Genomic DNA, 27136 nt, shown 5'->3' with positions numbered 1-27136 from the left:
CTGATTGTAGGATTTAAATGATTTTTAACCCCTTTACATTTGAAAACTCTTTAAATCCCATGATCTCTGCAGCTACAGCACATTTTAAAATCAGCATGGCCTTTTCTAGCTCCAGATCCAAGGATTACAGAGTTTTAAAGAGCACAAATGCTTTTCTGAAGTTCTACAAAGAGCTGTAGCCAGCCAGTTCTCCAGCTGCTAACTGTTGATCAGGGTGTCTAAATGGAGAGACATGTATGTTATGCCACAAACCCCCAGGAAAACAGGTAATTGCAACGTCAACTCCATATGAAGCCAGTGAACTGAAAGATTTCATGTAGGAAGAAGCGACAGACATTAGATGTGTATCAACTAAGAGTGTATCAACTAAAAATAAGGAAAGAGAGATGTCACAGAATCTCTCTAGGAAATAAGAAGTAAAGGCAGTGAGTTAGAAGCCATCTTGCCCCCCCCCCAAAAAAAAGCATGTTACCATAGATACCAAAATGTTAGGTAACCCTCTGAAGTCTTACCTCTTGTGTCCTCACATTTATGTATCCATAGTGAGTCCGAAGGGGCCGCCTGTATGTGTAAGAGAATGGTATCCACTTTGTACCCGGTTGTCCAAAGCAGTTTAGGAGCAATGGGAAATTCACTTCATTTATCAGGCGCACAACCAGCAGGAAGAGGAATGCCACTATAAAGCTCACCGCAATTACCGACTTTCTCTATAAAACAAGAAAAAGAGGAAAAAAAGAAGAAGAGGAAGAATGAATGTTTTTTAAATAAGAGCAATCACAAGAGGGGTTCCTTTAGTCCTCTCTTTTTTCTTTCACACAATCAAAGGATTCGACCATTTAATATATTTTACTTGGCAACAGAAAATGATAAGTAGGTTGCTTTTTCAGGATATACTTCTGAGAGCAAACAGAAAAGTTTTCTGGTCATCTTCTCTTTCTGCCATGCCATTTATCCTTATAGTCACTGCATCCTCTTACATACTTTGTAAAACAAACTTAGATAAAGCCTTTTCTAATGGTTCAGTTCCTTCCTCTTAACCATCCTTTCATCCTCAACCTGCTTATCCTTAGTTCAATGAGAAGTCTCACTTCTCTCATATTAAAGTTAAAGGTAATTCTACTGTGTTTTTTCCATTTTATAATTATGTGATCTTTCTTCTATGCAGTTATGTATTTATGGAAAACTCGAATATACTATATTACATTGTTTTTCTTTATCCCACTGTCCTTAGAACAATCCTTAGAACCTTACACACTATAAGCACTCAGCAAACACTTGATTGAAATGGATAGAGAGAGATGCATGCATACATACATAGATCAATAGATCAATGTGTCATATTATTATAGACACAGTCTCCATCATTCAGTACTCTGCCTTTGTCACTAGCACTTTATGGGCTGAAAACTCTGCCTGTCCTATTGGATGTGTAAGGTAGAATTCAAAATGCTAAATGAGTCATTTCATGCTGAACACTATAAGAATCTTCCCCTGTATGTACTACCATGGAATGAAAGCTGGAACAGTTGTATCTGATGGGAGTGGGAGAGAGCAGAGATGAAACTGAGGTTTCTCTTGACAAAACACATGAGTTTCAATTAGTAGGGATGTGTGAGCTGAACTTTACAGACAGACAGAAAGAAAACAGGGGCTTATCCATAGGCACAGTAATTTGTCTTACAGTATGGCATGAAAGAGAAAAGTCTAGAAACACAAATGATCATGATTATGATAGACCATTTCAGAAATCAAGCTAAAGGAGTATGTATAACTTTTCAGATGAGGTAAAGCCAAAGATTTCTTGTCTGCTCATTATTTTCTTTCTGGAAAGATGTCAGTGAATAGAAGTAATCAAACAGGAGTGTTTAACATTCTTTGGAACAGGGAGATATTAAAGATAGGAAGTAAGTAGTTAGGAGGACCGAGGAAATGAGGGATGGAAATTATATTAGAGAGAGGAAACAGAACAATGAGAAAAGGCATGAGATATGCTGTTTAGATATGAGGAATCAAATTTTACTTGAGATGGGAACAAAAAAGGCAGACACAACTTTCAGAGATTTGGAGCCTAAAAAATTTCAATAATACTTGATCATGGCAGGAGATACCAACCAGATGGGTAATTAATGATCCTAAGAAAGTAAAGGCTTAGGCTTGTAGGTTCTGGATTTCAAAGTCTGTGTGGTTATCCTGGTGGAACTGCCACAGTCCCAGAAAGAAGGTCAAGATAAAAGCAAGGAGAAAGAGCAGAGAACAAACCTTAGAAAGAACTCTGCTGTAAAGTACACGGTAGACATAGTGAAATATTCCTTTATGAAGCTGAACTTGAGCTCTGATAACTCTTTGACTTTAATTAAAGAAAGCCAAATAACTTTCTGAGAATAACTGCATATTTATTGCATCAGTATGATGTTTTGACCTGGCCAATTTCAGGGAGAATCAGCTTGAATTTTTCTCCTCACAGAATCTCCTGAGGAGAAAAAGAAACCCAAAGATGGCCCAACATCCTCCCTGGACCCACGGTCACAACCTCTGCCCAAGCAGCACAACCTTCGGCACCCCCCCCCCCCACCAAGTCAGACCCCTAAAGAAAGTCTTCCTTCTTGCTCAGTTCCTGTAATTTGTAAAACTCACATTCCTCTGTCTAGCCAGTCTAATTTTCTAATCACCTGCAAGTCCCTTGAGCTTTGCCTCCTCAAAACCCCTTATCTCACCACTAACTACCACAGCCTTACCTCATTTAACCTTCTAATCATGAAAAACCGTTTTAATTTGCTCCTCTGCGGAATCATTATGTCCACAACATTGCAATGTGTCAAGGTAACAGCTTAAATGAGGTGATGGATCTTACAAGTTTAAAAGGACATAGACCAGAACAGATGGCTAAATAAAAGCAAAGAGGCCAGTCACCCATTAAGTAAACAGGTAAGAGCTTTTGTACTTTTTTTTTTTTGATCACCATACTGTAGCTAGATACAAAGCAACAGCTTTCTTTGAAGGAGAACCAGATGGGATCTGTGCTTTTGTCTATTCCAGAGCACAGCATGGCTCTCTTCTTTCTCTTAGCCACTGAACTGCATTGCGTTGGCTGCAGGTTGAGAGACAAAGGCACAGAGCATTTTTCTGAACCTTCTGATCACAAGTAGCAACATAAACATCATGCATACATGAGAAGAAACTAAACCAACCATTTTGAGAGAAACATCAAAACAAAGTGAAATCGCAGTCATAAAAGCCTGCTCCCTAGTAATCCATGTCTACTCCTATGTCTATCAAAGGGAACCAAGTCATGAGCATAGAGAGGGTGGAAGAGCAAGTGAAGAGTGGAATCCAAGCACCCACCCCTCTGCACTCCACTTGGAATTGAATTCACACTGGGATAAGGTTTCCTTTCATAACTCACACCTCCAGTCTAACTTCTGTCCCTTAGTCTCCACCCGGCCCTAACCCTTTCTCTGTATTGCTGTATTATTTTTCTGCATAAAAGTATTCTCATAGTGCCGACATAAAACCCAGAAATGTTACTAGAAGAGGTAAAACTTGTAGCACATGCTGTGCTCCAGATGGCAAAGACAACAGAACTGAACACACATGTGCTTCTTCTAGAAGTCACTTCTGTCAGAGCCTGATCTTGACCTTCAGCAATGCAAAGCAAACCTTGGATTAGACATTTCAAAGTCATCATATAATAACTGTGTGTTAGAAAAAAAATACTACTATACATGTTCATTACAGATGTTTTCACAACTTTAAGTTGCAATTGTTCAATGAGATCACATTCTAAATAGAAAGAGAAACAGAAAAAAAGGTATGAATGCTAGGCAACTAAAGAAAATAAAAGAAAAAATGATGCTGTGTGTCAGATAAAGTAAAGGGAAGTATGCACAGCATGCTTTGGGAATCCAGAGAAAGGGCAGGCCTGGGGGCTAGGGGAGGGACATTTCTGGAAATGCTCATCTGAGGTAATGGTATTGGAGCCTGAAGAATAAGATAGCAAAGACATAACAAAAAGAGCCAGAGGAATAGTTGTAATCTGACCAGAAACCTTTATTTAGTAAGAAGACAACATAGACTCTATATGGTAGGAGAAGCTGGTAGACAGATGTTTTCAAACCATAAAACAAAAACTAATAAGTACAAATGCATTAAGTGAGATGTAATTATCAGTCCTATCCACTATACATTAGCATAAATGAAAGGACAAATTAATGCAGTGCCACATCTTATAATTCTAAAATATTAATCATTTTCTAATCAAATGAAAATGCATTAATCCTTTCCATTTACTTAAAATTGACACTTTGTACACCACAATATTTCCAGTTGTCTGATTTTTCCCATCAATAAATTCCTTCTGAATGGTATGTTCTCATAGCAGTTTTAAGCTCATAAAGCCTCAAAATTAGAAGATTTGACCTGAGATACTGGTGATCTAACAGTTGTGGAAGTGTGCACTGCTGCCTTTACTGTAGGAGTCAGAATATCCTCAAAAAACTACAATTAAACTACAGAAAGTAATATAAGTATTTAGCAGCTTATAATGTTAAAGAAATGCTTCAATAAAATTTTCATTCTGCAAAAAAATCAGACATAAACTTAATAAACAGTCATTCTACAAAGATGAGAAGTCAGGCATAGCAAATCAAATTGATGGAAAGAAAAAGCAGAGCACAATCCAGGCACAAAAGGAGAACTCAAGAAATGGAAGCTAATTATTACGATAGAAATGGAAATTGTGAGGTCCTTGGTGGGTACTGGCCAATTGGTGAACACTGATTGGGACATGAAAATTTCATGATAGGAATCAGACAAATTTGTTTCTCAAATATCCAAGCAGCTGTAAACCCTTGACTATTTGGTGCAACATATCTATAGAAGCTCTTGGAGAATGTCACTGTGTCCCAATAGGTCTGATGAATTGCTGTAGGGGAAGCTTTCTCTTTCTTTGTTCTTCATTTTGGGCAAGTCTGAAGGGGGCTTTAACAGCTGAGACATTTAAATTTTAATCCCCTTTGCTGCAAAAGTATGCATCAAAAATGTGACATTCCAATTGCTTGCTCTTTAGAGTTGGAATATAACTTATGAGACTTTAGTGTAGGCATCCCTATTTCAAAATAAAACCCAAGGAAGATTCATGAGGTGGGGAGAAAACACAATTGCAGAGCTTTGGTTCTGGTGTACTTGCAATCTACATAAATTTATGCATGTTTTTCTAACAGAATTTGTCATTCACCATAAAGACTTTATTAATCCAGCTGGCATTTCAATTTTTTTGAATTTTCTTTTTCAGAAGTGATAGTAGAATAAAGGTATGTTTTCTACATAATATACTATATATGAAAATAAATTTCTATAGTATTATTTAATGACCTGAAGTAGCTGGGCACCAGTGCAACATGGTGTTAAAGTTCCTTTACATGCCATCATTTATCTGGTGATAAATTTAAAATACAATGCTGAGTTAAAATACAATTACTCAGTTACTATACACATTGATGAGTCCCTACTCATTGTTTGTGATCTTCTCAAAGTGAATTCTCCCGCATTAAAAAAAAAAAAAAAACAGTGTATGTCTGTCTTGTGTCACTGCCAACTCTAAATCTAGTCCTCCTTGAATACAATAAAGCTTCTTGCCATTTACATGCAGATGAATTAGCAAAGCTCAGAGTATATAAATAAAACCTTTGTTTTTTATCTGTTGAGGCAGTGATCTGAATCCTGTTTATTAAACTGTGTTGGGCTCTAGGGGAAAATCTCATTTATTTATTTATAGGAGTTAGTTAGGAAAGGAGGGTAATAAAAAGGTGGATGTCCTCCTGGATGGGATCTATGCAGTTGCTTAACTAAAGCAACCCTTTGCTCTATAGTCGCTGAGGAAATCATTGAGATTATCAATGAGATTAGTGAATGTCGACCAAGATCAGCATGAAAGACTTAATAGCATGTGAGAGTCTAGGAAGCTGATGAATTGTAAAGAAATACATTTGAGAGTAGGCTTTAAAGAGGGTGGAAGGCTAAGAGCTACAGTATAACAGAGGGACATAATTATGAAAACACTGCATATCACAACAAAGAATTTGCACTCACACTGTGGAAGAGAAGGATCTAAATGTGGAATTCATCAGGTTTGACTTGAGAAAGTTCATTCTAGAGGTGGTGGCCCATAGATGAATGAGAAGTTGAGAAAGAGCAATAATAAGCTACTTCATGAGTATTCTCAAACTTACATTCTCTTTTTAGTATGAAAAGCAGCAATGATTGCTTTCAGAGATATGGGTTTTTTCCACTGCTAGGTGTAACTAGTAAGAGAATTTTGTCCAGCTACAGTGCAAATGCATAAATAATTGTTATCACCTTGACAAAAGATAGTATTTAATGATTTTTGTCAGTCCTAACAAACCCACATACTGTCATTTTTCCCAACAAAGAAAGTATTGTAGAGAAGTTGAGTAATTTCCCCTGCCAGTTCCAACCAGCAAATTTCGAGGTAATGAATGAAGAAATACCTATGTAGTGATACATTCTATTAAACAATTTAATATTACATAAGTAATAATCTGAAACTACCGCGAGAAATGGGTTAACCTACACCCAAATCCGGCTTTTATAGGCTTACATTGAGGGGGTAAAGGTGGTAGCTTAAGGGAATTAAGGGAAAAACAAAAGGGCACATTTCTAAAGGTAGAAGGCAAGAAATCAGAAAGTATTGAGGTAAGTAGTTTCTGTGACAGATCCAGGAATCACTTGGAGAGGCAAACACAGGGAACTCCTCCTGTCTTGTGACAGAATTACTGCAGAAGGTCAAACACTCACACAAACAGGGTTTTCCACTGGCTTCATTGAAACACCAGTCAAACCTCCTGAAGCCAATCACAGTTCCCAGATTACCAAAAATCTCAGGAAATGTTAAGATGAAATGTGAACTCAGATATTCTAACTCCAGAGGCTGGGCTCTAGTATGATTTAAATAGTGAAAGGTGTTGGCAGTTCCATAAAAATTAAAAGTAACAAAACATGTTCAGTACTGTAGTCTGCTGTTAGAATTTGGGACCTATGCCAAAACATCAGATATGTATACACTCAGTAAAACTTACAAATGCAACAACAACAAAAACAGGACAATAGAGACATCCTGGGCACTGTTGTCATATAAATTCCTCCACACACAAAGCTAGCCCTAAAGCAAAAACATAAATGGCTGAAATTTTCTCAGTGATTTTCCCCCCAACAGTGATTTCCTATGGCTGAAAACATAATAGAGAAGTTAAAGTTAACATTATTGAGTAGTTATGAGTTTCTCAGAAGATATAAGAGGTCACAATGATCTTCTCACATCTATACTAAACCAATAGTGAAAAATCTCTAGAGTGTTAAATATGCTTGTACATCTTCTTATTTTATTTAAGGGATAGCTTTAGGTTTTTCTGGATTGACTTACTCATTAAAATAGTTTCAGTATCACATGAAAATGATCATGACTACATTCTCACTGAGTTTGTTTTGTTTAATTATAAACTAAAACCCATTTATGTCCTTTTGCCTGTTTCTCTTCATCATATTGCTTCAGTGTGTGCCCTGTGTAAAGCAGGAAGAAATCAAAGTTCTTCAGAATTACAACTTAGAGAAGAGTATGCTGAAGAAGCAGAATAAAGGGCTCTAACATTTCCTTGGTATGGCTGGACATAGAGATAGTTAATCCAAATGGTTAGTTCTAATGATGAAAAAAAAAAACTGGTTACATGGTCCTAAGATTATTTTTCTTTTCATTTAAACCATCATACTTATGGGAGTAAATATGCTCCCACCCATCTGTTTCCTTCCCTGGGCATTCTGTGGAAGGAAGAGAGGTACTAACCAACAAGAAACAGTGAAAATCATTAAGTAATCAGACCAGGCACTTTTGTTTCATTCTTAGTCACCTAACAGTGTTCATCGGCACCTGTGTTTTGCAAGCACCTGCTTATAATCTTCTCGTTGTTAATTGATAAATTCATGTCTTTGAATCTAACTCATTTTCAAGGAGTTCAGGACACAGAAGTAAAACAGAAGCAGACATGCTGGTGGTGCTAGTATTATTAAAGAGGAAATTCTAGCCAAGGCCATGAGAATGATGATGTGATATGAATAATGTTATCATTAAGACCTTTTGTTTTTAATGTGAATCTATACACTCCTCTCTCTCTCTCTCTCTCTCTCTCTCTCTCTCTCTCTCTCCCTCTGTGTGTGTGTATGTGTGTGTATGTGTGTGTGTGTGTCAACACCATGGCTTGGACTTGGGACGCTATGCTTGATTACCTTTCTCGCTTACAACTGGCTTTTCTACCATTTGACTTATGAGTGCAGCCTAGCTGTTTCTGGTTAAGTGGAGGTGAAGTCTGGTGGACTTTTCTGCCATGGTTGGCCTCAACCATAATCTTTTCATCTCAGCCCCCTAGTAGCTAGGTCTACAGGTAAGCAAGCGACACCCTACTTATATACTCTTACATTATATAGCATCTTTTTTCCCCTTTATTGTCAAAGTATGATACAGAAGGGTTACAGATTCGTATGAAAGGCAGTGAGTACATTTCTTGTCATACTTGTTACCTCCTCCCTCATTTCCCACTCTCCCCCCTCCTCCTTCCCCTCTCCTCCTCAAGAGTTGTGCAGTTGGTTTGCACCAAATGGTTTCTAAGTGTTGCTTTTGAATGGTTGTCTTTTTGCTCTTTGTCTCTCAATTTTGGTATTCCCTCTTCCTTCCCCAGTTCTATTACCCATATAAACAGTATCCAGGGTACTTGGATGTAATACAGTCGTAGCCAGGGTACAGCCACAGGAAGGGAGTACAAGAGAAACAGAACTAAACAAGCCACTCAGTCAACCAAACAGATAAGGAGAAAGAGAAAAAAAAAAGTAGTATGAGTTCACATGGCATGTTGAGAATAATTACAACAGTGGTATTACTCTTGTTTCCTTAACGTGGAGTACATTTCACTTGGCATCTTCTTATGTGGTCATATGGGTGTGGCTATTGGGGTATTTTGGTCTTCTACTGAAAGACTAGGACGACTCCATCTTGAAACTGCCACCATCTTGTTGTTTGTGTTAAGCTAAGAATAACCCAGCACATACATAAAGACCAGGAAATGGCTTGTTTATGGTGAAACTATCCAGAAATTGTACAGATTCCAGGAATTAAGTTGTTTGTGCAGATGTTTGTGCTGAAACCAACCAGACATAAAGCCCATTTCCCAGATGGCCAAACCGGTTTGGGAACATTCCAGTTACATGGACTGCTCTGGAATGTCCTCTGACCAATTTTAGAGAACCTCTAGCCCCGAGCCAATCAGATTTGTTCTCGCACCCCAACCCTGCTTGCACTTCTGGTTTTTTGTAACTTTGTGGTTTTTTTCCTTTAAATACCCATGTAAAACTCTGCTCATGGCCTTCCTCCTAACCTCCGCTGCATCGGAGTGTAGGACAAGGTCCGGGCTGCAGCTCGCCTGAATAAAGCCTTGCTTTTGCATTTCAGAATGTGTGGCTCTCAGTGGTCTTCTTGGTGGTCTTCTAGGACTTGGGCACAACACTACCATGACTAGCCTATTGCTGTACTAGCTATTCCCTATGAGAGACACCATAGGGTTTATGTGTCTTTGGGTCTGTGTCACTTCACTTAGTATGACTTTTTTCCAAATGCTTCCATTTCCTTACCAATGGGGCAGTGTCATTCCTTCTGATGGAGGCATAGAATTCCACTGTGTATGTATAGCATCTTTTTTAAAGCATATTCTAATATCACCTCACGAGTCTCTGTCACCAGTGAAATAAGACCAGAAGAATGGATAACTGAAAGTATCTTCTTCTTTCTCTCCCTTTCATGTACTCCCATGTCCTGTGGAACTCTCCACCATTCTCCAGATACTCTTTGTTACACAGATCCCATGACCTTGCTCACTGTGCTCTTTCCTGCCCCCTGCTGTTTTCTAGCCACTCCACCTCTGCAAGTGCCAAAGTAACTCAATTGAAATAATGTTTTGTTCCTAAAGCTTTCTTCATTCCTCCTGAATTCTGGTATTTGAATGAATGGTGCAGGAAGGAGTGAATAGAAAAAGGAAGGAAAAGGAAAGAAGAAAAGAGGAGGCAGGAAAAATAGGAGGGTAAGATTTTTCTGAAATATTGTTGCGAATTCCTTGAAGAAGTGAACAAAATCTTAGAAACAACTCTCACATTAGCAACAATCATCGTGTCTATTTCAACCATAGGAAACAGTAAATATCTAGGGAAACAATGAAATAATAAATTAAGAAAGAAAAGCCAGGGGAGCTGTTGTCTTCTGAATAGAATTGCTAAATTATCTGAAAAGCTACATACGAGGGTTATTAGGAAATGTATGTTTTCCTCAAAGGAATGAAATCTCACAAATTATTCTTTTCTTTACCTCGTCTCTGGGAGAGTTCGATGTGGAATTTATGTGACTGTGAGGCAAGCTGGAGGGAGAGGTTTATGATGGGAAATATAAAGTAGAATGAGAGAAACTTGAGTATTTGCTAAATGGGACTTTTCACAGACAGACTCCTGATAGAACTTGTAAATCTGAATGACAGTAAACTAGTAGGCCTACTCAAAGCAATATAGTCTCTGTGGTACATACTGAAATGTCTAGATTTCCTGCTTTCTCAAAACTCAACTCTTGTTGGAGGACAATAATACTTAAAGCTCGAATCTCATGAAAGAATTGCATAATGGAATGACCCTACCCTTTTGGCAAGGACAGTCTTCCTTTCTGAGTAGTGGGGTGTTTGCATCACTTTTCTATGTGCTCAGCAAGTGTATGGTACCATGCCAATAATTCTCAGAATCAAAATGAAATTTTTGAGCTCTGACCTACCTATAAGCTTCATATAGACTACCCTTAAATAGTCAACATATATAACCTCAACCACTTGCCTTTGTCTCTTATGACACTGTCTTCTTACTTGAAGTTGTAGAAAATGATAGTTCATATCTGACAAGATTGGCCAATTTTTAAACGAGTTTCTACATTTAAAGACCCCTTAGGGAACTGCATGGCAAAAAAAAAAAAGCACTAAGTAAATGTGAACTTTTATGGTTATACTATTTTGTCAACTATAAGACACCATTAATTGTTACTCACTATTACTCAAAATACAAAGAGAATAAGCTACAGAGTCTGAGAAGATATCTTTGCTGAAAAACTAAACATCAAATAACTATTCACTTTGAGTTAGAATATTCCAGACTCAAAGTTGCCATTCAGAAAGTCACACCAAGAAAAAACAAGGAAAAGAATATTCTTCTCAGAGAATATAAGCCCCAAAGCAGTGACTTGTACATGTTTTTGACATAGTTCATACTACCAGTTGGATTTAAAACTTACGTAGTGTTACCAGGTGACCACTTGCTACAACACAATACTGTCTGTGGTACCCTGGGTATTGTATATATGTTTAACTGAATTAGGGAAGGGAAGGAGAATGTCCAAATGGTGAGACAAAGGTTAACAGGTGAGCCAATCCAACAGCAGTACTCACAAGATAATATGTTGGAAACTAACTGTTCAACTCAGGGGGTAAGGATTGGGAGGCAGAGGGGAAGGTGGGAGAAGAATGAAGGAATGAAGGAGACAAGAAATGTACTCACTGCCTTATATATATAAAACTGTAACCCCTCTGTATATCACCTTGACAATAAAATTAAATTAAGAAAAAATTTAGCTTGTTGAAAGCTCTTAAGGACTGAGTGTGGTACTGATTAGGACATACTCCACTCTCTGCTATTTAAAGCATGGGAAAACATCTTTAATGTTAATTAGTATGAGGGTATCATTGTCATAGCTGTAGTCACCACTGCCACCCTCATTATCATCATTAAACCCAAAGGAACAAAGAGAATCAGAAATGTTGCCTGGATTGCTTTTGACATTGTCCCACATCCCATATCCCAAAGATTTCATACCACAGGCACATAAAGAAAAGATGATGGAGTTGGAGCTGTTTAAGACACAGAGTTTACCAATGTAAAAACAGCCCTTGCAGCCAGGCACTTGTGGCTCACACTTGTAATCCTAGATACTCAGGAAATGGATATCTGAAGACAGTGTCAAAACTAGCCCAAGCAGGAAAGTCTGTGAGTCTCTTATATCCAATTAAGCACCAAAATGCTGGAAGTGAAAGTGTGTTTCAAGTGGCATAGCTTCAGCCTTGGTAAAAAATGCTTAGGGATAGCAGCAAGGCCCGGAGTTCCAGTCCCAGGGCCAGAAACACACACACACACACACACACACACACACACACACACACACACACACACTCTTTGTGTTTTAGTTTTTGGTGAAAATTATCCCCATGGAGCAACAAGTCTCAGTATGCCTCTAGGAAATATGCACTGTTCTCTTATATGTCGAAGTTCAACTTTTACAGAGCTATTTATACATAGTAAACTGACTTTCACTAAAACACAAGCAGTGTTTTGCCAGAACACAGGTCTCATGATAATAATAAATAGTATGGTACCAGGAATACTTGAATTTCTAAGCACAACAGTTTTCCTATCAATTTTAGATTTAATACTGCATTGGCAGCAATTTGAATTGCTTTTGGAAACTAAAGTATATTAGTATATTACTTAAAGACTCCTATGCTAGAGTCACAAAGGCAGAAAGATCTCTATTGTTAAGCAAAAGCTTACTCACACAAAGTCTGTTAGCAGTAATAATTTTTCTCACCACCATATCAATCAGTGCCATATACCTAATCATTTAATAGGCAACTCAATGTGGATGTCCTAAAAGCAACTCAAATTTAAGAGCCCCAACTTATTCCATACTTCTTCATGTGTTTTCGGAGACTTAGGAATTAAACTCGCAGCTCTGTTTAGAAGTTGTTACCTGAAATATCTTCCTCTCATTCCTCATCTATAAAAATCATAATCATGAAAATTAAATTCTTTCTTCATGAAATGTCTTCTTGTTTCACTTCCCTCCCCTTTGTCTCAGTAACTTTGACCTATCCTTCAAGATGAAATCCAAATGTCATCTCTTCTGTGAAGCTGGCCTACCCTTCCAAGAATAGTTCAAGCACTTGGTTATGACAGAAGCATACTTCACACAGTAATCACTAAGCTACTTTTATCAATCAACCTAATTTAGTGAATCTAAGGTACCCTACAGCCCACCTTCTTCATGACAGACTTTGCTAATAAATCACAGTACCATAACCCACTAAGTCTGGATACAACTTTTGTTCAGCAAAATGCTCTGGGCAGATGCAAATTGATTTATCACTTATTAAATGGGCTGTAGTTTATTGCCAGAAGCTATCTTAATACGTCTGTAGACCATGTGACCACAAGTCCCACCATTGACCTCTCACAGCCTGGATTTATTCATCTGTACTTCTCTTTTTTAGAATCCCTACTGTTTCCTAAGTCTAATGACTCTGTAATAATGACCCAGGGACCCTAATTGCCCAGAACAAAGAAACTATAACAAAGGAAGTTCACAGCATAGCTCTGCAAAGGATTCCCATTCTGGGTCCAGGCCCAACTCTTATCTCCGAGTTAGGCATGCCTATAGACACTCACAAATTGAAGCTGGTGTCTATGTAATTGAAACAGAAATGGGGTGAGAATTTGTGATCTTTCAACTTGGCAGATAGCAGCTGCCACTTACCTAAGCCTACCTGATTGCAGCTATTTGCACCTGCTGAGAAAAAGTTTGCAGAGAAAGAGATTATTTCCTTTTTTAACTCTTGGTTGGAAGCAAGTCTTTCCATTATTTCTTCATGCAGCTGTAGACTAAAACAGCTTCATTCTCTTATATGTATATGGCCACTGATAGGTTAATACACATGGTCAAACAACTTTCACAAATCCCTAGCTATCACAATGAGAATTTTAAATGTCTACTCTGCTCTTTTGTGAAGGCTTGCAATCTTTTTGAAAATGGCGCCACATAAAACAAAGAGATGTTAAGAATTTTCATTCTATGTGTATTCTTAAAGGGAGAAAATATCTTTTTGTATCTCATGTAGAACTACATAAAGATGAACATTTCTCTAGAGAATACTAGTTTATTCTATATGCCAAAAATTCATATTTATTCAGTAAAGATTATCATAAAAATAGGCATGAAGTTAGTTCCCAGAGAAGGAATTGCCAATAAATAGTTGTGAAGAAACAGAGCTATTACTCTAAATTTAACAAACACACTCAATTGGTGAGAAGCTTGACTGTGCTAGATTGGAATATTTAAAAAAAAAAATTGCAGTTCTGGTATTGACTCTCAATGGGTCCCAAATGTGACCTGTATTCTTAGAAGAATTAGATTGCAATGGCTGAATTTTCCCAGCCACTTAAAGTTAGAAGTGAGGCATGCACATGCCTAAAACACACAAGAATATCAGACCAGTTTTTCAAGCCAGAGGGTGAACTGGCATAGTGTGCCTGTTTGAGTTCTAATCTGTCATTTTTTGAGCACCATGCCCTCCTTCTTTCCAACATCTGACCACCAATTCCAAAAAGGATGCTTGAAAACCAGTAACTCATTTTCACTTACACAGTGTTCACCAAATCCATTAGGTAATTTTCCAAAGCATGAAATTGGCCCATATCCTTGATATCTGTACATGTTTTATTTGGGAGGCTGTGGGGGTGGGGCGTTGGTGATATGCTGCAAATCAGGCTTTGATCCTGTTTTGACAAAGCCTGTTCTTTCTAAGTAAAATAGATGAACAGTTTAGCAAGACAGGGCAGTTTTTACCTGAAAAAAAAAAAGCTGCCTTTCAGCAGAGCTGACAATACAAGCAAAACAGAGGCGAACTGCACACAATATTTCCTATATGTGAATTGTGCTTCATTTTTCCCATGGGATGGCCAAGTGGCAAAGCAGTTTATTCCCATGTGGCATTGATAGCAGGTCCTGAATACTTCTGAATATATCACTTTTATTGCCTTTTATATTGAATTACTGTGAAAGGAAAAAATACTTTTGTGAGAATTCGAAAATCAAAATACTTTAAGAGCTTTTAGAATCTGCCTTGAGGACATAAAGAAAAGCTTAAGAAAACAAATAATTCTGCTAACAGATACTAAGGAAGGCCCCTTCACAAAAAGGCAGACCTTATCAAATATTTATGCTGACTTTCAGGGAAAAATCCAAGTTTTGTTTCATTTGGGGTTCAGACACTCTGTAGCCTCCTAGATGCTTTGGAAGTTGCCATGCAATGGACAACGGTTTTCCAGGGTAATTTGGCTTGAAAAATTCTACTACTTCATGTTCCTCCTGGAATATGATATGAGAATTTTTTTTTCTGTGCTGGTATTTTCCATTGCTAGTATTGAACTTGGGGCAGCAATACTATCCCTTAGCTTTGTGGCTAAGGCTGGCATTCTACCACTTGAGTTACAGTTCCACTTCCAGCTATTTGGTGGCTAATTGGAGATAAAGTCTCAGGGCTTTTGATAAGGATTCCCAAATCTTGGCCTTTTGAGAAGCTATGATTATAAGCATGAACTACCAGTGAACAGTTTCACTTCCTAATGTCATGTGTTATAAGAAATCTCATCTCCCCTCTGCCACCAAACATAAAGATTCTGTTGAATACAGATCATGTCTTGTTTTGTTGTGTAATATTTTAGTAGATTTCCTCCTCTTTCCACCCAAACAAAAATTCCACATATTTTTCAAACACTTCCATTCTCAATTGGTCATTTTCTCTTCAAGTGAAGTAAGGTGTCTATGTTTTGTCATTATATTTCAGCTACAAAAGCTCTTTTCTGGCATGATTTCAGGCTATTCATCCAAACTCATCTCATTGACTTCCCAATCCCTTCTCCATGAGGAATGAAGCAGGAATAGAGTACACTTCTTGTGGTTCTTATTAAACTCGCCTACTTGATAACCTCAAATACCAAACTATCTCTTGGTAGAAATGCTCTGGACAACAAGGGTTTTGTTAGGTTTATAAATTTTGGGGGTGTTAGAACATTAGCATTGATTTATCAGTTGAAAATATTTAATCCAAAAGTATGGGCATCACTCTGTAGATTTCACAGCATTTGGGATTTTGAATTTTGGAACTGGGGATGCTCAACTTACAAGGTTTTTAATTTTTTAGTTTTGTCTATGCAAAATTTCAGTTTCAGAAAAAATATCTTTCTCAGGCTCTGGAAAAAGTTTCTTCTTTGGTAGTTTCTTCATATTTCTTACTGTACCATCAAGCAGTTTGTTCAAATATTCTTTTTTTTTTGGCCAGTCCTGGGCCTTGGACTCAGGGCCTGAGCACTGTCCCTGGCTTCTCTTTGCTCAAGGCTAGCACTCTGGCACTTGAGTCACAGTGCCACTTCTGGCCATTTTCTGTATATGTGATGCTGGGGAATCGAACCCAGGGCTTCAAGTATACGAGGCAAGCGCTCTTGCCACTAGGCCATATCCCCAGCCCTGTTCAAATATTCTTGAAGAGTGAATAGCCAAGTAGACAGACGGATGGATAAACAGAAGAGAGACAAGAGTGAGAGAGACAGTGAAGTCCTGAGTTTAAAGACTGAACTAAGTGAAGACAAAAAAAAAAAAAAAAACCCAATAACCATCATTTACAATAAGTTCTTCCTTCGATGTCTTAGACACAAGAGATAAATACCCATGTGGATGCCACATGAAATATCTTCTTATACAAAAAAAGTAACGCTTTTATCAAGCAGAGCCAGACACTGATGACTCACAGCTGCAATTAGAACCACTCAGGAGGCTGAGATATGAGTATCATAGTCTGAAGTCAGCCTGGGCAGGAAAATCAGTGAGACTGTTTATCTCCAATTATTCACAAAAAGCCAGAAGTGGAGCTGTGGAACAAGTAGTAGAGTGGTGGCTCTTAGTGAAAAAGCTAAGAAACAGCAACACCAGTAACAGCATATACACACAGAGAAATCTGAGGAAAATTACAGTTAACCATCTAACCATTTCACAATTTACTGTTCTTTTCTCTTTTAGTAGATAACTGCTTAACTCTGTCTCCAGGGTCATGTTCTCATGAAGATCCAGTACCATGCCAAATCTATATTGAGTGAAGTGATATGTTTTCTTCTGCTGTGTCTTGGGTTAATTTAATTCTCAAAGTGGTAGAGATAAATTTCTTCTTTCTTCCATATATTTTTGTATGTGTCAAACACATATAGAGGGCTTAATAAAAGTCTGCTTCATTCTCTACATCTTATCTTTTCTCTATCCATTCTTCATCAGGATACAATTTATAAGTACTAACACTCAGTTGAACAGAGATGCAAATACATATTCTATGTGCATACACACATTCTCTTTCTTCTCTCTAGTCTATAACTTTCATTGTCTATCTCTCTCTCTTACACACACACACACACACACACACTCACACATACAGCATATACACAATCTCTACCTTTTACCAAATATAGTAGTACCAAAGCTCAACATCTCCAAATAAAGACTAATTCACTTGGTAGGACATTTATAGATAGTTTTCAACTACAAAGAGCCATACTTAGTAACACCTTGGAATATAACCTCTGGATCTCCTTAGAAAAAATCTTCAAGAAGCTCTTTGATATAAAAGAGCATTCCTATTTGGTAGGTTTAAACTATAATTGCTCAGGCTCCCTGGTGGGTAAAAAAATGAAATCTCATAAAGAAAAAGAAAACAGCTCACTAAATTAGGCTTCCAGAGCCAGTGAGGAAGGTCTCACTGATTTGCAAATATTCCTTACAGGGTTTTTCCTCTTCATAATGTGGACTGGAGCGGCTGCCAGACAAGAGGACCAGAGTACAGGAAGAGGAACCAGGAAGGAATTATACTCCACAAACCGAACAGCTTTAAACAAGTTAAACATCTTTGATCATTACATTATGGAAATTTGAAGCATTTTGTCATTTAAAAGGTGAGCAAAAGATACAAAAACAAATCAAAGCTTCCCAGGACTTTTTGCCTTCTTAAGAGTGATGGACAAGTGCATTAACTCCACATAAATTATATGCCTAAATGTACCACTGAACAATATGCTATCACATAACCATCATTCTGCTTTCAGTAAGTGGGCTGAATTTGACCTTCAAAGCCCTTGAAATGCAAAAAAAAATATTCTTTTTCTGACATTTATGAGTGTCTTTTCTGCTTGGCTGCCTTTTACCAGCTGGAAATAATAGTGCAGCTTTGTAGACAAAACCTGCTATGAACACTGACAAGTAACAGGAAAGCAGACAGTTTTATTCCAGGCCAGTTAAAGCTAATCTAATCAAATCTAATTCTCTCTTTCTGTATGTCTACCACTATGTTCAATTTAGTTTTTGATTAGAAGTACAATATGATAGTCCCTTTTGGGCTCCAGTTAAATGATATTGAGGTTAACATTCACTCTGCACATGAAACAATAGATTTTAAAAGTTTTAAAAAAAAAACAGATAGTCTCAAACTAAAGATATGCCCTAAGAAGATCCTAAGAGGAACTTATTCTTAGTGCTTTCTGACTTTGAATACACACCAAGTGTTTCCATTCTAATCAATAATAATGCACACCTAGGAGAAAAGTGATCCAGGGTCCAATGTTTCAGAAATTGGTAGAAAAGAGCTTTTGGAAAATACTACTAGCAGTAAATCCATAACATTAAATGTATTTAAATGCTGAATAAAGGGAAAAATGAGACTTGAGACTGAGGAAAGGCTAGCAGTTCGTTTAGCAATGTACAAAGAACTATTTTCTTTTCATTGAATAAATGTATAGTGTCTCTTAAACAGCTTTCTTTGCACAAAGCAAGACTACATGCTCCAAAATGGCTTTACATAAGTGGCAAATTTGTCTTCCTTCTAGAAGTTTTCACTGATCAGGTAGTCATCCTTCTTTCCCACTCCTGGATGAAGGAATCAAGTTTTGCACACTCTCTTGCAACTGTATGTGCATGCATGGACTTCCCTGCAGTCTGTCCCTGTGAGGTAACATTACCTATTGTGTTTGAAACCCTTATGTTTACAAATATAATAAATGTACTGAAGGTCTTAGAAGAAAAGGTTACTACTTTTGCTTTCTCTTTAAGTGCACAGTTCTATATGACCTCAGACTGGGAAGCTACCCAGTGTATTGGGATTTTAATATGCTCATTTCTCCTCTTGACCTTGCATATGCTATCAAGGGTAACAGCCATGATGCTAAAAAAAGGAAAGCTGCCTTTCCTGTATTTCAGCCTAGTTCTAGGTTTCTCAATTAACTAGAAATATTCTGATAGGTTCTTTTGGAACCAATTTCCTCATGTATAAAATCAAGAGAGAGGATAAATAGGCCTAACATTTTCTCAGGTCACTTCCAGTTCCTGGGCCTAATATTTTCTTGTCACTTCCAGTTCTGTGTAGACATTTATATAGGCTTAATGACCACATTCTGTGACAGATTAATGTTGTCTTAAGAGAAGACTGCCTTAGTAGCATCTATCAAAATATCTACATTTTTACGTTACCAACTCTAATGAGCAAATCTGCAAAAGATACAATGCCTACAATTAGGCAGAAATATGGGTGAAATCTTATCTTGACTATGAAGTGTTCCTCAAATGGCTTAGTCTTCAGCTGGAAGTGCTATTGAGAGGTGATTGATCCTTGCCAATTGTAATGCCATCAATAAGCTAAACCTTTATTCCCCTTTTAAGTTTTTTAAAAAATTACTTCTTTATTGTCAAAGTGATGTATGGCGGGGTTACAGTTTTGTACATAAGGTAGTGAGTACATTTCTTATGCAACTTGTTACCTCCTCCCTCATTTTTCCCCTACTTACCCCCTTCCACATTTCCCTCCCCCCATGAGTTGTACAGTTGGTTTAAAGCATAAAGTTTTATAAGTATTGCTGTTGCATTGGTTCATTTCTTATCCTTTGTCTCTCTATTTTGATATTCCCTTCCCTTCCCTAGTTGGTTGTTGTTCCAAGGTATGCAAGGCACTTCCTTAAAAACTTACATATACTAAGCCAACCTTATTTAATGGTATTTAGTAGATACCAAATGCCAAGATGTTAGTCACAAAATTTTAAATGAAAGAAGGAGTTATGATTACCAGTTCCATTCCTTTTTTTTTTTACAATAATTACTTATTTATTGTCAAAATGATGTACAGAGAGGTTACAGTTTCATATGTAAGGCCATGGGTACATTTCTTGTACTATTAAATACCTCTTCCCTCATTCCCCCCTTCCCCTTTCCCTCTCCCCCCATGAGTTGTTCAGTTGGTTTACACCAAATGGTTTTGCAAGTATTGCTTTGGGAGTCATTTGTCTTTTTATCCTGTGTCTCTCGATTTTGATATTCCTGTTCACTTTCCTAGTTCTAATACCAGTATATACAGTATCCAGGGTACTCAAATGAGATACAGTGATAGCACGGGGACAACCACAGGAAGGGGATACAAGAGGATCATCAAGAAAAGAAGCTACGGTTTCACATGGCATGTTGAAAGTAATTATAACAGTAATATAACACATGTTTCAGTTCCATTCTTACAAAACATTTCATAAAGGCATCCTCATACCTTCTTCCTAGTGGTCTGATCTGATCTTGATGACAAGCTCACTGACTTAGCATGTGCATTTCTCAAAGCTCTGACATATCAGTGTAACATTTGCTATTACACTGTAGACATCATTTCTAACAAAATACTTTTAAGTTGGAGCTGGGAATGTTGCAACTTCCCATGACATGGAGCATCAACAACCACCTATTTTAATGTAGCTGTCTGAGTATTAAGTTCCTGAAAAGGCTCACTGCTCATACTGGTTAGGGTAATGTTTTATGACAGGATACAATGAATACAAATCCCAACAATTGTCTTTGAGGGTTTTCAAAGATAGTGCTGTAAGATTTTTCTCTGTGAAGCTACTCAGTCTGTTGGCTATAAATCTCACTCAATAACATTGCTTATTCAAGTTAAGGCTGTAAGTGCAAGAGAGATTAATGAGATGAGTTGTCCACTGGTCAAGGGAAGAACATGAGATCTATCCTATCTCATTTCATCTTCTGGTTTAATCATTGTAAGTGTTATGTAATGTGACATTCAAACATTATTGAAGATGTTCCAGGAACAAATTGCATATCACTAATCAGCAAATCATTTTTTTTTTGCCAACCTGAACATTCATGATGCTCTCCCTTTTTTTATTATATCCTTAAAAACAAGTGATAATAAATAAGCAAATGAACATGGGAATAATAAATATTTCTTTGTTCTTTTTCTCTCTTTTGCAACTTGGTGTTTTTTTTTCTTAAGCAGACCAACTCTAGCAGTGTTGCAAAGAGGATTAAGAAGGAGCAACTTATTTTGTTTCAGTTCATTAGATCTCTGACAAGCAACTTGTTCCTCCAGGATCCAAAATGTTCTTTTCCCATTTGATTCTTTCATGTCTGTTATTCCTCTTTAACTCAGTGGTTGCAACACACTTGGAAGCTATTTCTAAGCTGCTAATTGGGTCCCAGGGAATGTCCTGGCTGGGCTGGGGCAGTGAGGCCACAAAAAGCTGGTCAGGCTCTGTGCCCTGGACAGTGTCTGCTCTGTCAGGATCCCCTCTGACAGAGCTGCATGATGCCCCTCAGCTGGAGATGCTGATGAGGGGGGCACTGCTGCCACAGGGCACTGCTATTCCAATCTTCCCACTGCAACAACGTGCTAGAGATTTTAATTAAGAAACCCTTCCAATAAGCCATTGTAAAATATTAAAGAAAGCTCATCATGAAAACCCTAAGTTCTCTGAAATTTAAATTCATACTTCAGGAATCCCTTTTATTTTAAATACAGTGGTCATTTATAACACCCGTTTCTTCTTTCCTTGTGCAAAACAGGCCAGCTTTATAGATTGTGGTTCTCCGTCCCCCTGACAACCTTCCTCCTTAATAATTTAAGCACTTCCCTCCTTACATTTCTCACTCAGACCTCACTTTTAGCTGTGAGTGAGTACGACTGACTGTTCTGGTACAACAGTGTGGTAAATCAGTTGGGTTGGCACTAGTGCAATGACCTGCTCCCTATTTGACTCACACAGAGCTTTCAGCCCCCTGAAAGCCATTTCCCTCCAGAGAACACACTAGTGGATCTGCCAGCCAAAGCAAGACAAGGAACTGCCGGGAGCCAAAATGGCTGTCAGGATGTAACTTAAAGAAACTATAAAACTTAACTGATAAGAAAATCTGGCACTGTTTGTCATGCTCTAACAAGAAGACACTATAAGTCTTAGCTGATAAGAATGTTTGATGCTTTTACAACCTTGCCTGTTAAGCCTAACATCTTGTCTAGTTTTAATTAACAACCTTGTAAACTTTACTCAGTCCCTGTCCTGAGAAGGACCATCCCATGGTTCTGTAACCTAGCAACCTAATGACCCTGTCTGTGTGAGTTACCCTTTGCTGATTACTATATAAGCTGCCCTGCGAAAATAAAGTTTGAGACCTTGATCAGAATCCTGTCTTGGTCTCCCTCCTTGTGTCTGGTTTGTCTCTCATTCAGGTCAATTCCCCCTCGGGCTCCTGTTGACGAAACCCCGCAGGCTGGGGCAGAGTGGCGCCCAACGTGGGGCTCGAGGAACGGAGTTTGGTCTGAACGTCGACCTCACAGAGCAGCTGCACCATTCATTGGATCGCCACCCAGCCGGTGAGTGAAGATCCGCACTGAGATCACCGCAGAAACGCCCATCTGCGATACAGATCCGTGAGGTAAGAGAGGCGACGCAATTATGGGACAAACACTCAGCAAGCATGAGCTGTTTCTCTGGGGGCTAAAAGCCTCTATCAAGGCACGAGGAGTACGGGTTAAGAAAAAAGACTTAGTAGAGATTTTTATATTTTTGGAAGATATTTGTACATGGTTCCCACAAGAAGGGACGATAGATAAAAAAAGATGGTGTCGTGTTGGAGATTGCCTTAAAGACTATTGTCAGACTTTTGGTCCCAAGAAGGTACCTGTGCAGGCCTTCTCCTATTGGAATCTTATACATGAGGTTCTACAAGTCCGCCATTATCAGGCGGATGTTTCCAAGGTAGTTGAGGATAGTGAAACTTTCCTAAAAGAAAAATTCAAAGGGAGCCAGGCTTCTCTCCACAAGGAGCCTGCTATAAGGCCCCGCCCTCCCTCTGTTATGTCTCCTTGTCCTTCTGTTTCCATTCCCATGCCTGAAGTCAGCAGTGATCCCCAGCCTAGGGGCCCAAAGTCCATTTACCCGGCCCTCTCTGGTTTAGCCACCGGGAGATAGGGCCACTTTAGGGGAGGAGGCAGCCAAATACCATAATCCTGACTGGCCCCCCCCTTGGCCGCTTCCAGCACACGGCCACCTCCTTATAATACAGCACCTTCCTTTTGTGCTCCCACTCTTGCCGATTCCCCCGATCTTGAGGAAATAACCAGACAAGCAACAGCTAAACTCTCCTGGGAGGCTCAGTCCTTAAAAGCCCTTCTTCAAGCCAAAAAGGAAAGGTCTCAGCTACTTAAACAGTTGTGAGATCTTGACTTAGAGTTAACATCTCCTCCCACCTCTTTAAGCAAAGCTAAGCCGAAATCTAAACAAACTCTTCACGCCTTCCCTGTGACTTGCTCCCAAATTAAATCAACAAAGAATACCCCCAGTGAGACTCCAACTCAGGAACCTGAAGAGGGGGAGGAAGAGGAGGCTGAGGCAGAGGGTGAAGAGGAGGGTGAAAAAGAGGTATCAGAGACAGGAGAGCCAGAAAGTTCAGAGGAGGAACAGGACAGCGAGGCTTTGATCATCAGAGCTCAAAAATACCGCCGCCTCAAATTCAGACATGTTAAGGAACTAAAAAATGCAGTTTCTTTATATGGCCCTACTGCTCCTTTTACCATCTCCCTTCTAGAATCGCTAAGTGATGAATGGCTTACAGTTAATGACTGGGCCATGCTGACCAAAGCCACCCTAACACGGGGCGATTTCCTCCTATGGAAGGCTGATTATGCTGATAGATGTCAGGACATAGCCCGACGCAATATGTCTGCTGGTGGCCATTCTAAATCCTGGACCATAGAAAAATTGTTAGGCGATAAACCATTTAATACTAATGAAAAGCAGGCTAAATTTCCTCCGGGTCTGCTTGTTCAAATTCAGCATGCAGCCCTTAAAGCCTGGAAAAGCCTTCCCTCTCAGGGATCTGCTATCACCTCCCTCGCCAAGATTCGACAAGGGCCCCATGAGCCGTATAGTGATTTTATCGGACGTCTTACTGAGGCTAGGGAAGTGCTAACACCACTGAGGTAACTTCTCCTGACCGAGTGCTCTACAATGGGAGGAGCACAATCTAAAAGCTGCTCAAGTTTGAGCCCAGCCTTACAAATTTGGAATATTTTATTTAACTTCTATGAGTGCTTGGGCAGACGAAGTTCTCTCTGTCTCTCTCTTTTTCTGCCTCTCTCTAAACTCTGCCTGCCTGCCTGCTTGTGATATGTGATGGGCTGGTGCTAGCTTCCAAAGGTACCAATGTTTGTTTAGCATCTGTTTTGAAAGACACAAAGAAAGGTTTTTTATTCTTGTTATTGATGTTTGTTAAGTTTGGAGATTGCATTAAATTCTGCTTGTTTGGCTAAATCCTAAGTTTTCTCTAGCATTCAGCACATGGTGGACAATAGAATTGGTTGGAGGTGGAAGCCCACCCTGAACTCTGGAACTGTGGTCTTGCAATTCAAAGGTGCCTTGCAATTCAAATGCTGGGAGGTGAAGCTGTCTTGCTGTGAGCCTGCTAAGGCTCTGACCAGCTCCTTTGCCATTATGCCTTGCCACATGTCTGTGTTCTTTCTGTTCATGCCCTGTCTCCCATCTCCTGGACCTTCTCTGGTCATAGTGTCCCATTTCAGCTCCTCATTGGAGCTAAACTGCTTTCTCAAAATGTGGCTTCTCAGATAATCTGTGAAAATTTTTGTTTGCTGAAAAAGTTTTTTGTTTTCTAACCACGTGGTTCTAAAATATGGGCAAAATAATATCATTTTGCTACTGGAATTCCAGAAAATTTACATGGCCAATTAAAAAACAATTCTAAGCGCGCCCCAAAGCTTGTGCACAACTGTCTGTATGTCTGTTTGTCTGTCTGTTTGTATGTCTGTTGGTAAAAGTAAAACAACAACAACAACAAAAAAAAACAGGTTTTAAACCCATGTTTGGGTGCAAGCAAGTGTATCTAAGAAAAACTCCAAAAAGTTCTAATATACAGCACGTGATATAAGTACCTTGATGTAAAACCAGTGTTTTATTCTTTATTTCTATCTATGTTAAAAGTCAAGTGTACATCTAATCCTGACAATTCTTTGGTATAGATTAAGATTTTGCTTCTCCATTCTTTTCTGTGCTCTCATAAACTCTTTAAGATCAAGGGACAAGAGTCATTTTAAAACAAGTATACAAATGTGGCTGCTAACCTGTATTTTCCTGACCCAGGATTAATATTTTGCTTTATAGGATTCAGGTCGACATATGTGCTAGATGCACTTGCGCTAGCTGTGTGGACTGTGGCAGTCCGTGGCTACAGGAAGCTGCCTCCACAGTCTGCTCCCAAACTGCCTAGTTTCACTGATTCCTCACTCTCTCTCTCTTTCATGGAAAACTGTTCAGGAAATCTATGAGTCCTGTAAAGATTTTGACAGGCCCAGCTCTGCCCCACCCCCTCCCAAGATTAGAGTTGGATTTATAGCAGGCCTATCATGACAGAGTTGCAACCAAGATTTACTCCAAGGTTAAAAGCATCAGAGTTGTGTTTGGTGGCCACAGGGTTGCATTGGGGAAGCATTGGTATCTTCCCCCCGCCCCCCCCCCCCATGTCTCAGAAACTGCCGTGGCTGCTGCAGAGAGAAGACTTTGTTGGCGTTTGGTCTTTGTGGATTTTGTGACTAAGAAGATGGTTAAAGGCCCAAGCCTTCTAAAATCTTTTAAAGTTGTCAACCTGCTTAAACCAGTAGGGCACCAGCCAACAAAAGCCAGAGTACTCAGGGTAAACAACCAAGGAATACTGGAAGGTTTCAAATGTCTTTAACCAGTCTGTGTAGAAATTTGCAGGAAACCCAGAAGAAGGTGTGACAATCTATCCAGGGGACTCAGAGATGCCACTACAGCCTTGCCCAGATCCAACCCATCCCTCCTGCTGGCCTACTGATTCGGGATGTAAGACATAAGCCACTTGGGATCCACTGAAGCTGAGACTTTTACATTGTCTTGATCCTTTGCCCTCTTGATTGTTATTCATTTGTGTTCTCTTCCACCTGCTGGTAAGGTAAGGTTAAATAATATGATTTGATTTGATGGCACATGGATCTCATTCAGTCTGCTGTTTTCTAAGTGTTACAGCAGAACTCTGGCAAGTATTTGTTGGTCTTATTTTAGGTCATTGTTATTTTACTAGTCAAAAATTACAGATTAAGACTTCTCATTTGTGTACCTTGCATGATTTTCAAAAACTTTTAGGAGACATTAATTGGCTTCGGCCATACTTTAAACTAACCACTGGTGAACTTAAGCCTTTATTTGACATCCTTAAAGGGGACCCAAATCCAACCTCTAGTCGGTCACTAACTACCCCCGCCCAAGAGGCCTTAAAGATAGTAGAAACTGCCATCACAAATCAACAAGTAACTTTTATTTCTTACAATAAACCCCTCCAATTTATTATTTGTGCCACCAGCTTTACACCTACTGGAGTTTTCTGGCAAGAGGGACCCCTCTTTTGGGTTCATTTACCTGCCTCCCCGCTTAAAGTTCTCACCCCTTATGCCACCTGGGTGGCAGAACTAATTAAAGTTGGAAGAGAACATAGCAGAAAAATGTTTGGCAGAGACCCTTATAAAATAATATTGCCATATTCCCCCACTCAGATTCAGTGGCTAATGCAAAATGATGACACTTGGACGGTGTCTTGCATTTCTTTTCAAGGAATCTTTGATAATCATTACCCTGCTGATAAACTCCTCCAATTTTTAAAATACCAATCCCTTGTTTTCCCCACTCAAACTTCTCGTCAACCTCTTTCCCACGCTTCCCTGGTGTTTACTGATGGGTCCTCAAATGGAATGGCAGCCTTTACTATTGACAACCAAACCACTTCCCTACAATCCCCTTATCGCTCTGCACAAATGGTTGAGCTTTTTGCTGTTTTACA

The 27136-nt window shown here is 38.9% G+C and overlaps 1 protein-coding gene across 1 annotated transcript in view; it reads right to left on the bottom strand.

Annotated features, from left to right (window-relative positions):
• The window catches only part of St6galnac3 (ST6 N-acetylgalactosaminide alpha-2,6-sialyltransferase 3), a 588338-nt gene that overhangs the window by 343104 nt on the left and 218098 nt on the right, over window positions 1-27136 (bottom strand). The window contains exon 2 of the mRNA XM_048351609.1: window positions 513-707. Within this exon, the coding sequence (XP_048207566.1) occupies window positions 513-707 (195 nt within the window). The remainder of the gene's footprint in view (window positions 1-512; window positions 708-27136) is intronic.

The sequence above is a fragment of the Perognathus longimembris genome, chromosome 7 (genome assembly GCF_023159225.1).
Source record: "Perognathus longimembris pacificus isolate PPM17 chromosome 7, ASM2315922v1, whole genome shotgun sequence".
Taxonomy (NCBI): domain Eukaryota; kingdom Metazoa; phylum Chordata; class Mammalia; order Rodentia; family Heteromyidae; genus Perognathus; species Perognathus longimembris.
The sequence above is the reverse complement of the archived record's forward strand: the minus strand, read 5'-3'. Positions and strand labels throughout refer to the sequence as shown.